General features: G+C 37.6%; 2 protein-coding genes across 4 annotated transcripts; both read right to left on the bottom strand.

Annotated features, from left to right (window-relative positions):
* Positions 1-3,942: 3,942 nt before the first annotated feature.
* il2rgb (interleukin 2 receptor, gamma b) lies at positions 3,943-8,815 on the bottom strand. Of its 2 annotated transcripts, none has more exons than XM_083559723.1 (8): positions 8,684-8,815; positions 7,388-7,517; positions 7,105-7,283; positions 5,663-5,805; positions 5,001-5,154; positions 4,801-4,909; positions 4,622-4,697; positions 3,943-4,530 (listed from the first exon to the last, which is right to left on the bottom strand). In XM_083559723.1, exons 2-8 carry the CDS (start codon positions 7,417-7,419, stop codon positions 4,393-4,395), a joined length of 831 nt encoding a protein of 276 aa, XP_083415849.1. In that variant the 5' UTR covers positions 7,420-7,517; positions 8,684-8,815; the 3' UTR covers positions 3,943-4,392. The 2 variants fall into 2 exon arrangements, with proteins under 2 accessions (XP_083415849.1, XP_083415848.1); XM_083559722.1 differs by having other exon boundaries at positions 8,533-8,690.
* Positions 8,802-13,466, bottom strand: LOC310736301 (UDP-N-acetylglucosamine transferase subunit ALG13). 2 transcript variants are annotated; one of them, XM_083559725.1, is made up of 5 exons: positions 13,386-13,466; positions 13,109-13,215; positions 12,766-12,928; positions 10,490-10,628; positions 8,802-9,143 (listed from the first exon to the last, which is right to left on the bottom strand). In XM_083559725.1, the coding sequence occupies exons 2-5, from the start codon at positions 13,187-13,189 to the stop codon at positions 9,032-9,034; spliced, it is 495 nt and encodes a 164-aa protein (XP_083415851.1). In that variant the 5' UTR covers positions 13,190-13,215; positions 13,386-13,466; the 3' UTR covers positions 8,802-9,031. The 2 variants fall into 2 exon arrangements, with proteins under 2 accessions (XP_083415851.1, XP_083415850.1); XM_083559724.1 differs by lacking the exon at positions 13,386-13,466 and having other exon boundaries at positions 13,109-13,309.
* Between the last annotated feature and the right edge of the window lie 688 nt (positions 13,467-14,154).

Raw genomic sequence — 14,154 nt, 5'->3', positions numbered from 1 at the left:
ACCACCCCCATGCTTCACAGTAGGGATGGTGTTCTTGGGATGGTTCCTTATCATTCTTCTTCCTCCAAACACGTTTAGTGGAATTTTGACCCAAAAGTTCTATTTTGGTCTCATCTGACCACATGACTTTCTCCCATGACTCCTCTGGATCATCCAAATGGTCATTGGCAAACTTAAGACGTGCCTGGACATGTGCTGGTGTAAGCAGGGGAACCTTCCGTGCCATGCATGATTTCAAACCATGACGTCTTAGTGTATTACCAACAGTAACCTTGGAAACGGTGGTCCCAGCTCTTTTCAGGTCATTGACCAGCTCCTCCCGTGTAGTTCTGGGCTGATTTCTCACCTTTCTTAGGATCATTGGGACCCCACGAGGTGAGATCTTGCATGGAGCCCCAGTCCGAGGGAGATTGACAGTCATGTTTAGCTTCTTCCATTTTCTAATGATTGCTCCAACAGTGGACCTTTTTTTCACCAAGCTGCTTGGCATTTTCCCTGTAGCCCTTTCCAGCCTTGTGGAGGTGTACAATTTTGTCTCTAGTGTCTTTGGACAGCTCTTTGGTCTTGGCCATGTTAGTAGTTGGATTCTTACTGATTGTATGGGGTGGACAGGTGTCTTTATGCAGCTAACGATCTCAAACAGGTGCATCTAATTTAGGATAATAAATGTATTGGAGGTAGACATTTTAAAGGCAGACTAACAGGTCTTTGAGGGTCAGAATTCTAGCTGATAGACAGGTGTTCAAATACTTATTTGCAGCTGTATCATACAAATAAATAGTTTAAAAATCATATATTGTGATTTCTGGATTTTTTTTTTTTTAGATTATGTCTCTCACAGTGGACATGCACCTACGATGACAATTTAAGACCCCTCCATGATTTCTATTGGGAGAACTTGCAAAATAGCAGGGTGTTCAAATACTTATTTTCCTCACTGTGTATATATATATATATATATATATATATATATATATATATATATATATATATATATATATATATATTTTTTTTTTATTCTTAACCTTTTCATACTTTATAGTCAGATTATATTTTCATATTTCATACTTGTACACTTTATTGTATTATTTTTTCTGTTACTTTACTCTTTTTATTTTTTATCTTTAAATTGTATTTCTTTTTCCTGTTTAGATGTTGGGCAGTCATAAAAAAGCATTTCACTATATGTCATACTCAGTCATATGTAAAATTTTTATTTAATCTAATATTATAAAGAAAAAAAGTACTATGTAATAAAGAATAAGCATATAATATGTTCAATGGTAAGGAAACATTTATTTACTATTTATTTTAAAAGTTAGTGGGTTAGGGTTAAAAAGGTTAGTGCTTAGTGCTTTCAATATTAGTATAATCATGAAGAAGAGGGAAAAAAGCAGGTGATATCGGTAACTTGTTTCATAGACAATCGACAAAAATAAAAGGTGACTATAAAGTGAAATGTCTACTTAAATAATACAAATTGTAATTGTTGACAAATTGCTGTCTAATGACAGGATTTACATTAACTGGTATTATACGGGGGGGGGAAACACCACCATTATGGTGTAAAAAAAAGTGCACCACCAGCGATTATATAAAGGTGTAATGAGGAAAATATCATGCAGTCTGGGACATGAACTTTTTCTTATTTAAACTGAATGCTGACTAACAGCCATGAACCTTTTTTGAATTAGCAGTCAACAAATTAGTACAATGTTTCTACAATTACTTATACTCTTACCCAACCCCACCCACTTTCCCAAAAAATTAATATATATACACTGTAGTCTCTTAATTCTAGGGGATCGAGGAACATGGGGTATATCAGTGGGAGAATGCTGATAATAATATGGGATATGCTTTGAAATGGCCAAAACATTTTATTATAAATATTTAATTATGTGGCCAAATAACTGATCAAATCAGGTCAAATTATGGTCCCATTAGAAAACCATGTTTCTGGAGTATGCAGATTCCATTTTGCAAGAATTATGCTGACCAAACAATGACACTATTATACATATAAACACATACACAGTAAAGCAGACAGACAGTCACATGTGTGCGATTTAACAGCCTGATGTCTGTAATGCTCTACTGGCTAGATACCATGTGTTCTCCAAATAGTAAACAAACAAAAAAAACCGAAGAATTATGACAGAGCACATTATCTACTCCATTCACATTCTCAAAAACTGCAGATAAAACACTACATGGACAAAACTATTGGGACTTTTCCAGTCATATGTTGTTCTTCCGCAAACTGCTACCACAAAGTCATGCACAGATCTCCAAATCTAAAATGTAGTGGAACATCATCTCAAAAGTGTGGAGGATCATTTAAAAACAGCAAACTTATTTTTAAGTAATTTTTTTATTGCTCTGGTATCCCTGGCATTTACAATTTATACAAAACTGATCATGAAAGGTCATCGGGCAAAGATTTACAAATTATAGAATAATGTCTCATTATTAATATTACATTATTCATCTTTTTAATTACTTACATGTATACCTTAACCTTAAAGGATGATTAAATTAATAAAAAAAAAATGATCTTTTAAAAAGGTCTATGCTATGAATCAAAACATGCTTTAATTGTAAATAACATCATGGTTACCATATCAACAGTATACCCTTTAGCGCACTAAGTAGAGCTCAGGGTTTTACAAAAAAAAGAAAAAAAAGAAAAAAAAAAAAAAACACTTATATTCTGGTAAATTATTTCATACCACTAAGGCTCTGTTTATAACCATAAAGACATCTGAGACTGGTCTGCTTCATCATGTGACTGATGTTGGCCAGGAGTGAAGGCTGGTAGGACATTCTTCACTCTTGGCTTAAGATTCAGTCAGTTGTAAATCTCTTCTTCTGGTGTCGCTGAGTAATCTTACAGCTGCGTTTCGCAATACGGATGCCCAAATACAGCACGAATACATTTTCTTCAAGTCATGAAAAGGAAGAACTGCCTTGATTTCAGAATTGCTCCAAGTTGCTTAAACAAACCATATCACAATCACTGACTATTCGTTTATTTAGCAATATATATTTCTTAATCAGAGGGGAATATTAGCAGATTTGGAGGCCCAAATTATATTAAAAAAAAAAAAAAAAAAAAAAAAAGAACTGGAAGACAGCTGCCATCCTACAGCCGAATCCTGGGACACATACCTTAAGAACCACCCCCCCAAACACACACACACACACACACACACACACACACACACACACACACACACACACACACACACACACACACACACGAAGCCCTTAAGATAGACCTCCTCTGCCCTGTACTGGCAAACCACAGTATCTACACAAACACTGAAATGCAGCTCACCTGCTACTCACTTTTATATGTCTGAATAAAAAGACTTTTTTTTTTTCTGCTAAAAAAGTCTTTTTATATTCTGATTAAAATAAATATTGAAGTTTCCAGTAATTTTTTTTGTTTCTAATGATACCACGTTCCAGAGGTCTGCAAATTCCTGCCGAAAATCATAATCGGTTCCTTGTTGCCTATGTTCATAAACAGTTATAAAGGAGTACTACAAAAGTCTTATACACATTACTTTGTAATGTCAATGTATCATTAGAAATAATCTCCTTGGCCAGTTTAGAAGGCTAGCCTCAGATCACTATTCAGTGCCCTAAATCTGGCATTTATCCTGATTACTTGCACAAACCGTGTGGGAATTTCTGACAGTTTTTGATTAAGTTTAGCTCAGGGTACAGACCTATTATTTTTATATGGAAAAACCTGAGTAACACCTCAGCAATGCCTTGACTAGGCTTGTTTTTGATACCAGAAATGAGAGTAGCACCTTCCACATTGAGATGATATCTACTCTCCATAAAGGGTCAAATTTAAACTGAGAAGCACTCCACTTCTTAATAATGCCTGCACTGTTATCACAGTAGAGAACAGTAGAGACGCCCAAATCAAACATCAGTTATTTATTTATTTAGAATAAAGTACATTTATTATTTAGAATAAAGTACATCTGCTAAAAAAAAAAAAAAAAAGAAAGAAAAACAAGCCTTTTAAATAACCCCTGCTACTTACTGCCGTAAACAATTTCCTATAGCAGGCCTTCGTTCAGTTTGGCTGAGGTGGTGTTTCACCATCAGAAACATGTGGAACAGAAGAGAAACTTCTAATCCAAGTAAGGCAGAATGAAGCACGAGCACTGCCAACATTAACTTGGATAAGTAGCACGATCACATACATTTATAATGACTAGGTAAACTCATGTTCGGTATGAAAAAATCTGAATTAAGTTCATCCTGCTTCAGTCTCTGATTAAAAGAGCAGCCAAATAAAGTAAAGTTAAAATGTAAATCTCCCAGGTGGCTTGGATTCCATAGCAGCAATAAGAGAGTACGCCAGGTTTAAGAGACAGGCTGCTCCGTAGGAACGTCCTTAGTTTTAGTCTCAAGAGCGGGACTTGGTTCACTTACAACACATGGAGACTCTGTGTAATCTGGATCAAAAGCATCCTTCAGCTCTCTGGAGATATAAACCCAGCTCTGAAGAGAAGGATATGGAAAATGGTGTGAGGGAAAAGTTTCGGGTTAAACCATTGCAAGTAACAATAAAGTAGATAGAATGTGTAGATACCTCAACATTGCCATTATATTTCTTGAATAAATCCTGGAGGCTCTTGGTTGGGTCAGGTGCCACAGAAACTCTAATACTTTAAGTAAAAAAGTAAGATGCAATTAAACAAACAAAACAAACAAAAAAACAAACAAACAGGCAAAACACTAAATATGTGTAAATCTGAGTGTCCGCTTTACCGTTCGCTATAGATCAGCAGTAATACAAGGATGATGAAGGTTATGACTGCCACTACACTTCCCAATATATGCCAAAAAGACTGAGGCTGTCCCAAACTCACATCTCCTTCTAAAAATAAATACATATGAGACAACAAGATTACTGGTGAACATGTTTTTTTTTTCTTGGCGTTGTACTGAACATCTCCACAAACTGGTACCATTGTTGATCCATTGTACTGGATCACTCCAGTCGCTCCAGAAATTAGAAGGTCCACACATATCCGAGATGCCGCTTCTTACTTTGAATGTATAAACGACTCCACTGGAGACAGGAGACACGCAGAATGAAGTCGAGCTCTTTGGAGTGGAGAACTGTATGGGTCAAAAGGAGAGATGCTAAATAAATTCCAAATAAATGCAGGGAGGAAATGTGCACATCGTGAAAGGAGCGTAGAAAATAGCAAACTGATGTACACACACACACACACTCTTGCACGCTCTCTCACACACACACCTAGACAGACAGATATGAATATTTAGACATACAGACACAGATTTACTTTCTTTTTCTCTCTCTCACACACACACACAAACACAGACAAACTGACAGACAAGCGCACACACACTCAGACATGCATTAGAACATAACATTCTAAGCAGTTCAGGTTTGAACTCAGGATCATGAAGCTTTGAGAAGGCAACACTACTCGCTCCATATATTGTCCTATATTATATATCCATCCATTTTAGCTCTTCACTGTATTATTACCCTGTATATTTATACCCTACTTCACATGAATGCACAGGTCATTGATTTCTGAAAACGAGGAAACCTGTACTCGTTTACAGTAATATTTCTGCATTAAGCCAGGCTGCTTACCTTCCATAGGCCAGAGTCTTTCTGATAGCCTACTGTAAAGTTCACACAATGAGGCTTGATTTTGCTTATAGTCCAGCGCACACAGACCTCTCCTTCTCGACTACTTGAGTTCACAGAGATGTTAGAGGGAGGGTGGAGCTTCACTGGACACACAAACAGCACACACTTAATCAGCAGTCCATCAGAGCTAAAGGGGTAATATTGTAAATTGCTTGAAAGTTGCATCTGACATATGAATCAAAATCCAAAAATGTGGATTACGTTCAATAATAAATCCATGAACATAATCAACTGTTCACAAAGTGGCCTTCTTCAACATTGGACAACAGTAAGTACTATTAATTGAGGTCTCTGAATTCTCAAACATTTTCTCACAGAACACATTTTTATTACAATTATCATTACAATTAATTCAACATTTGCTACTGAGGTCAGGATTAAAAGCGCAGTAATCAAAATAATAACTCAATAATAAAGATTTATTTGCTTTTTCTATGAGAAACACACAATATAGGGACAAATGTATTTGGAAGCCTGACACTTTCCAACCGTGTGGAATTCTTCCCCAAACTGTTAACACAAGTTGTTACCCAACTTTACATGATATCTTTGCTTGTGGTAGCATTACATTTTTCCTTTACTTGAACTAGGAAACTCAAACCTGTTCCAGCATTACAATGCCCCTGGAAAAAAGTGAATATATGATTTACATCGGTCAGAGTGGAAGATCTTATGTCAGGGGTGACAAACCTTTTTGAAACCGAGAGCTACTTCTTAAGTACCGATTAATGTGAAGGGCTACCAGTTTGATACACACAGTTTTCAGTTTGATCTGAAATAACATATTTGCTCACTTTACCTTTTACTATATGTTATTATTAATAATAAATGATATTCATCTTAATGATTTTTTCGCAATAATTATCAACAATGATTCAACAAATTAGGAAACAGCTATTTTTAGAAAAGGCCCGTGGGCTACTCATGTGGTCCTTGCGGGCTACCTGGCCACTTTGGTGACCCCTGTCTTATGTGCACTGCGATAGAGCTCTGACCTTAACACTACTGAACACTTTGAACACTTTAGAACGAATTGAAATGCTGACCGTAACCACAGGCCTGACTTTACTAACACCCTTGTGGCTGAATAAATCTCACACAAATCTCCACTCCAACATCTAGTGAAATTTAGTGAAGGTTATTAGAACAGTAAATGGGGGACTTAATGTGAGATGGGATGTAAAATAGAAGCACATATGAATCTTATATTCCTCCAGAATAACTTCAAAATAGTTTTCTTAACCTAACAAATTTTTAGCATGCTCATTTTATTTGTTGAAATAAACAATATAGGTTTGACAAATCACTTGAAATTCAAATAATATAAATCGGCAAGAACAGAGCTGCACATCAGATAAAGTCCCTCTGATGTTCTCTCTTACCTATCTTTTTCATTTCTGGGTACTTTTTACAGATGGACTGATTTCCACCATCGGAGAGCTTTGCATCAAAAGAATGAAACCGCCGTTCCGAGTCATTAAGAGGAATCCGGCAGCCTACGTTGTGATTTTGCTCTCGAAGATACTCCTGACACTCTTGAACTTGCGGATCACGCCCAAATCTAATGAGCAAGAAATGCATTAATGTCTATGCCAGCAATAAATAACAGAAAGAGACCAACCATGGTGAAGATGCTGCGATGAAAGCTGTGGTACGCAAACTCACAAACTGCTAAAGGTGTAGTTTGTTTGCTGCATCTGTGGTTTAGTCCAGTTACACTCGACATACTCGAGATTGATGATCAAACAGCTGATGCTGACATTGGAATCCACGCTGTTACAGCTCACATCTGCACCTGGAATACAAGATATGATCTCCAGAACACAATAGAACACGTATGGAAATTTTGGTTGAGTCTTTTACCCAAAGGAAACAGAAGTCAGAATGCTGGTATCGTGCTGTTAACGGATCTAATACTGAAGAGCCAAATTCATCCAACTAGAAATAAGAAATGGGTATCTGTCGGTATTTATTAGTGCTAATGCTCCACTGGTCTCTACAGTCACACCCGAATGAGAATACAATCCAACAAGGAGTGTGATGCTGCCCAAACCTTAGCGACAAAACATTGATTTTTCCTCAATAACAGCATAAAGTGTGTTATTTCTTGTAACCTGACAATGGTTTTACCTCAATTATTAATTAAAGAACAAACCCAGCTATTAGGGTTGCACAGCCAGGATAAATTGGGAGGGTTGCGTTAGGAAGGGCATCCAGCATAAAACGTGCCAAATCAATGAATTAAAGAACATGTTATAATTGCATGCTGGGAAATATCTGTAAAAAAAAAAAAAAGACAGCTCTTGAATCCCCACCTACACTGTATCAGCTACAAAAACGCTTACTCACCGTTTTTTTTTCCCATAAATTAATACAAAATTTTGACTCTCATGTAACCATAAAACCTTCCGCTCGAGGCTTTTCCATGTCGGAAAGCCTATAGCTTAAAGATGTTACACCGGACAAACAAATACATGCAGTTGCTATATAAATATACACAACTGTAAAAAAAAGAAAAATTTAATAATAGTTTGTTAATCAGCACAAATCGTAATGTCAAGTGACACAGGGGGAATCCCCTCCAAACTTTCCAGACTATATTTTCACTGAGGGTGAACTCAAAACCAATGACAATAATATATATCTTTTTTAAATTTGTTTACATTTCTTTTTTTATATTGTAAAACTGTACTACATTTACAATTAACTGGTTCATTTTAAACATCTGGTAACCGCTCTTATATGTTGTTACCGAACTTATTAAATCATTAAAACCATAATTGTTTAATTAAAGAGTATTTTTGACTTACTAGACCAGCATCCTTGAAAAAAGAATACAATCACAGGCACTATTAAACAAATCATAATAACGTGCTCATAAAAAAAAAACAACAAAAAAAAAAAAACAACGAGAGAGAGAGAGAGAGCAAAAGAGAGAGTACTGTAACAGACTCTGCTCACCCAAGGGAGGATGTAGGTTAGAACATGCTTCTGCATTTTAAACTCCCTCCCACGTGTTAGGTGACTGCGTCACACTTACGTAGTCCGTTCAAGGAAAAGACGTTTGAGTGGGACGGTCTTAACAGAAAAATACTTTATTAATCATTTTTTAAAAGAAATATTCATAACATTATATAGTCGCTACTGAAATCAATTTCTGCATAGTAAAGATAAGAAAGGATCAATACAATATTCCTTTTTGATTAGTTTGTCACAGTCTTTGTTCTGATAAAATCAGTGGCAGTCTGCTATTTTACTAAAAATGGTTTGCTGTGCAGTTCATCTCCCTACTGATTTATCCAGCACTTCTCAAACAAATCCAACTGCTTTGTCCAAAAACTGGGCAAAGTTTTCAGGCTGGCCACTCTGGAATGGTAGCAGTGTGGACAGGTTCATGTCACGCAGAGTCTCTGCAAGAGTGCTAAAATAGGGAAGAAAGAAAAAAAAAGTGAGGTTCTGAAACCTGAGGCCTATATAATATGCAAAATGTATACTTTATATTCCATTAAAACCTGCTGATTAGTGTGTGATTTCCTAACATATCACATGCACACATACAAATAAGCTTTTGGCACTAAGAATCAGATAAATATGCCAAAAAAAAGGGTAATCTGGAAAATATAAAGATGACACAATAAGATAATTAAAATAATAAATTCTATAGCACAGAAACGCTACAGGCTTCAGTCAGCAAAGTATACCTAATAAAAAAATTACTAAAGAATGTACAAGGAGCATGCATGACAATTGGATAAAGGAGCATATAAACCGTTAAGGCTTAACATTCTGACCACCAGCCTAATGTTGTGTTGGTCCCACTTTTGCAACCAAAGGTGTGCTGTGGTATCTGGCACAAAGATGTTAGCAGCAGATCTTGGATCTGGACTTGTTTGTCAGGCACATCCCACAGATGCTTGATTGGATTGAGATCTGGAGAATTTGGAGGCCAAGCTTTTTGTTTTGTGGCAGGGTGCATTATCCTGCTGAAAGAGGCCACAGGCCATTAAAGGGTATATAGTCTGCAACAATGCTTAGGTAGGTGGGACATGTCAAAGCAACATCCACATGGACGGCCGGACCCAAGGTTTCCCAGCAGAACGTTGCACAAAGCATCACACTGCCCCCCTCCTTCTTCCCATAGTGCATCCTGTGCCATGTGTTTCCTAGTTAAGTGATGCACACGCACCCGGCCATCCACGTGATGTAAAAGTAAACATGATTCATCAGACCAGGCCACCTTCTTGCATCGCTCCGTGGTCCTGTTCTGATGCTCACGTGCACACTGTCGGTGCTTTCAGCAGTGGACGGGTCTCAGCATGCGCACCCTGAAGGGTCTGTGGCTACCCAACCCCAATGCACTGTGTATTCTAACATCTGTCTATCAGAACCAGCATAAACCTCTTTAGCAGTTTAAGCTACAGGAGCTTGTCTGCTGGATCGGACCACACAGGCCAGCTTTCGCTCCCATGAACCTGTAACCGGTTCACCACTGTTCCTTCCTTGGACCACTTTTGAAAGATACTGAGCACTGCAGACAGGGAACATCCCACAAGAGTTTTGAAGATGCCCTGGCCCAGTCATCTAGCCATCACAATTCGGCCCTTGTCAAACTCGCTTTTCTTGCTTCTAACACATCAACTTTAAGGACAAAATATTCACTTGCTGTCTAATATATTCCACATAATGTTATAATGTTAAGCCTGATGTCATAATGTTAAGCCTGATCGGTGTATGTGAATAGATGTAAGAGAACCACATGACCCAAACCTGCATGTACAGTAGAGGAGATGACCTTCAGCCTGCAGTTGCTTGGCTAGCTCCAGCTGATGGTTGTCCATTAATTTATCGTTAACAACGACAAGAAGAGGCTTTCCAGCTCCTAAAACCTCCAGACAACTCCCAGCACCTAGAAAGGCATAATAACCTCAGTTTTAAACAAACCAGAAGAACACCGTGTAACAGATTCTAAAATGCTTACAAAAAAACCCCCGATCAAGCCACACCAAATTGCCAATTTCATTTTTTTATGAACCCAAGCCCCAATCAGGATCCTTAACTCTGGACAACACTGGTATCTAAGCTGCAATTGTTTTTTTTTGTTTTTTTTGGACTTACACTTGTTCACCTTTTCATACCCTCACCCCTAAATCACTGCATGCCACGCTTCTCCAGGTGGATGTGCCACCTGAAATCAGTCAGTAGATTTCTAAATTAATTATAAACAGGAGGCAGTATGTGTGGATAAGAAAATATTTCATCGGACTCTAACGGATCACTATTGGTCTGTATTGGTGCACCTCAAGGGTGAGTACTCTTTCCACTACTATATTCTTTATATACTGTTTTCCTTTCAACCACTAGGTCAAACTAATCAGGTTTGCTGAGGATATCTCTGGGTCTCATAAAAAAAAAAAAAAAAAAAAAAAAAAAAAAAAAAAAATGACGTGTCAGAGTGCTGCATAAATGGACCACAATTTGCAGCATGAGCACAAAATCCTGTAGCTGATCCCTCACATATTGAGATTTGTCCACAGAGGCTGACAATCGCACCTACCTCTGTCTATCTACAGCACCAATGTAAGCACTTTCAACCCTTTCACATTTCAGGGCAGATCATCACATGCCTAGGCCGTGGGGAAATTTTCTCTTTGAAAGGATGAGGAACATCAATATATCTCAAAATGATGGTTCAGAGATACAGAGACATTCAAGAGAATTCTTACGTTTTACAGAGACATTCAAAATAATTCTTACATCCTCTATCTCTGTGGTTCCCCTCCTCCTCTTTTCACTCTGTGAAACTATTACAAAAAAGTAATCTGTTGTGCTCAGAAGAATGTTGTACACCTACTCAAGTTCATTAACGACTTGTTTACCACTAGAGGACATGAGCCAAAAAACTGATCCAAGACCCCACCCACCCAGGCAACCCCGTTTCAGCGGTTCCACCAGGCAGGCACTTCTCAATTCTACACACCAAGAGAGCTAGTCACCACAACTTCCTTTCATGTGTTATCAATCTTAAAACCTAGACCGTGTTGATTTTTTTTTTTCTTTTGTGTTAGCACAGTATAGTGAGCAACTCACTATAATCTTTTTTTTCTAGGTTACTGTTACATGCTGAACTGCTATATTTATTATATAAGTTTAAAATAGCAATGGGAAACTTGAAAATACATGCTTTATACCATATATATACACACACACACACACACACACACATACATACATACATACACTCGCAAATCTGCACAATCTTTAAAATGTACATTCTTTAATAGAAACCATTTCATTTCATGTTTACATCAAACATCAGGGTAAGAAACGAGATGCTCCCCACAATTTTAACCATGGCCTGGCTTTTGGTGCCAGATGAGCTTGTTTCAGCATTTCATAAACTCCTGATGTCTGAAGGTTGAAATATATCTGGACTGGTTCCTCTCAAGGTTTCTTCCTTATACAATCTCAAGCAATTTTTTTATTGCCACAGTCTCTACTTGCTCATTGGGGATTGATTTATAAGGGGTAAAACTTATTAATTAAGATTGTATAATCTCCTTATCTCTGTAAAGCTGTTTGGGACAATGGCCATTGTTAAGAGTGCTAGACAAACAAAATAGAATGGAATTGAAAATAATCAGTACTCGTGCTCTTTGCCGCCCCCATGCGGCAGGGGTAATGGCTGCCTCTCATAGAACTTTTGTTTTTTATTATTGAAAGGCGATGACACGCAAATAGGAGTCTACAAACAGTATATTGGTGAGATTCTCAGTCAGTGTGAATGGTATTGCGCAATTCGACGTGAGGCAAAGCTCTCTGCATTTCATGGATTACATCCGAACGAATAGAATTGTGTATAAATGACATTATAACAGATTAAATAGTAATGATTTGTTTATTAATAGTATAATTCCACATTTTATTATATTTACTTTCTTGGAATAGAACATGTCCCTCACCTGCACATCTCTGTTTTCTAAAGTGAATTTTACATTCTTATTTAAAAAGAAGGTTTATGGATTTGACCAGGTTTATCTTCTTACCAGCATGACTAATGACCAGATGCGCGTTCTGAATGTTTTCAGCGATGGATTTTTTAAATCGGAAAGTCTGCAGTCTCAGTCCAGGGCAGCTGTGTGCATCAGGAACATAGGAACCCTGGCCAACCTGGAGCACCACGTCCGTGTATCCTCGCTGTATTAAAGCCTGGGGTTGGAAATGAAGAAAAAATAGACAATAACGTGAAAATTGCATAATTTTAGCTCGAGCATGTTGCTTTACTTACTGAATTTCTAATCACGTGTCCAGTAGATAAAGATGTTTCTGTATCCAGCTATCATTTACTACCTGGTAGATGCTAATATACGTTTAACAAAAACTACCTACCTTTACAACTTCTTCGGAACTCAGGCTGGTTATCAGGTCGTCGAACGAAGTTGTTCCAACTGTCACAAAAACTGTTTTCATTGTATCAGTGCTGGGATTATTTACAGCTGCAGGAACATAAGAAACCATCAGACTCAGCAAACATGGCGGAGCCTCTGCACACAGTCCTCTTCACAATAATAGTAGTTTTTCTATTTTTGCGCATATTTACGGTTTGCTGTCTATTAATTAACATGATAAATCGTTTAGTTTTAATATTTTAAGTAAAATTACTTACGCCCTCTATAAAAAATAAACCAGCTAATGAACTGAAGGATTGGTGTTGGCAATTATCCTACAGACTGATACAACACTGCCATCTAATGGAGTGGAGAATAATAACTGGATCTTTTTTTTTTTTTTTTAGATAAGAAAATCTAAAAAAATGTACAACATTTTAGGCACACATTAATTTAAATTACTTTAATTATGGGGGAGTGGTGGCTCCAGCGGTTGAGGCGCTGGGTTGCCGATCGGAAGGTCTGGGGTTCAAGCCCCGGTATCGCCAGGCTGCCACTCTTGGGCCCTTGAGCAAGGCCCTTAACCCTCTATGCTCCGGGGGTCCCTTACGAGGGAAATATCAAGGTCCGTGACGTCGGAGTGACGTGGGGCCGCCTTCCTGTGGAATCACCACCTGCAGGAGGGACCGTAAGGGACGGTGCTGTGAGGATTGGGCAGCAGTCGAAGGCGGGGGCCTGCTTAGACTGCTGCCCCCGTGACCCGAATAACGGATAAGCGGGAGAAAATGAATGAATGAATGAATTACTTTAATTATTTAAAGAATAAACAGGGTAATCTAGTTTTTTGGAAGTGACAATACAAAAAAACTCATTCAAAACAACTTTTTAGTTGTTTTGAATTAGTTTTTTTGTATTGTATAGGTTATAGAAAATCTACACACCCCTACTTGATTTTAGCTAGATAAATAGATGAAGTAAAAAAAACAACAAAAAACAATGATACACTTTTCCACATTGGTGGTTAGGTTGAAATCTGAAAACTGTACA

The sequence above is a fragment of the Silurus aristotelis genome, assembly GCF_946808225.1.
Source record: "Silurus aristotelis genome assembly, chromosome: 14".
NCBI lineage: Eukaryota > Metazoa > Chordata > Actinopteri > Siluriformes > Siluridae > Silurus > Silurus aristotelis.
Note: the sequence above shows the minus strand (reverse complement) of the source record. Positions and strands in the feature narration are given on the sequence as shown.

Bases quoted from the DNA above. Each gene is read 5' to 3' on its own strand.
- il2rgb (XM_083559722.1), bottom strand. From the start codon at position 8,587: ATGATTTGTTTAATAGTGCCTGTGATTGTATTCTTTTTTCAAGGATGC. The intron at 7,518-8,532 runs GTAAGTCAAAAA...CTTGTATTCCAG, and splicing joins TTTTCAAGGATGCTGGTCTA to GTGCAGATGTGAGCTGTAAC. The intron at 5,155-5,662 runs GTAAGCAGCCTG...TGACCCATACAG, and splicing joins AAGACTCTGGCCTATGGAAG to TTCTCCACTCCAAAGAGCTC.
- LOC310736301 (XM_083559724.1), bottom strand. From the start codon at position 13,237: ATGGTTTCTTATGTTCCTGCAGCTGTAAATAATCCCAGCACTGATACA. The intron at 12,929-13,108 runs GTAGGTAGTTTT...TTCCAACCCCAG, and splicing joins GTTCCGAAGAAGTTGTAAAG to GCTTTAATACAGCGAGGATA. The intron at 10,629-12,765 runs GTAAGAAGATAA...ATGCCTTTCTAG, and splicing joins TCTGGTCATTAGTCATGCTG to GTGCTGGGAGTTGTCTGGAG.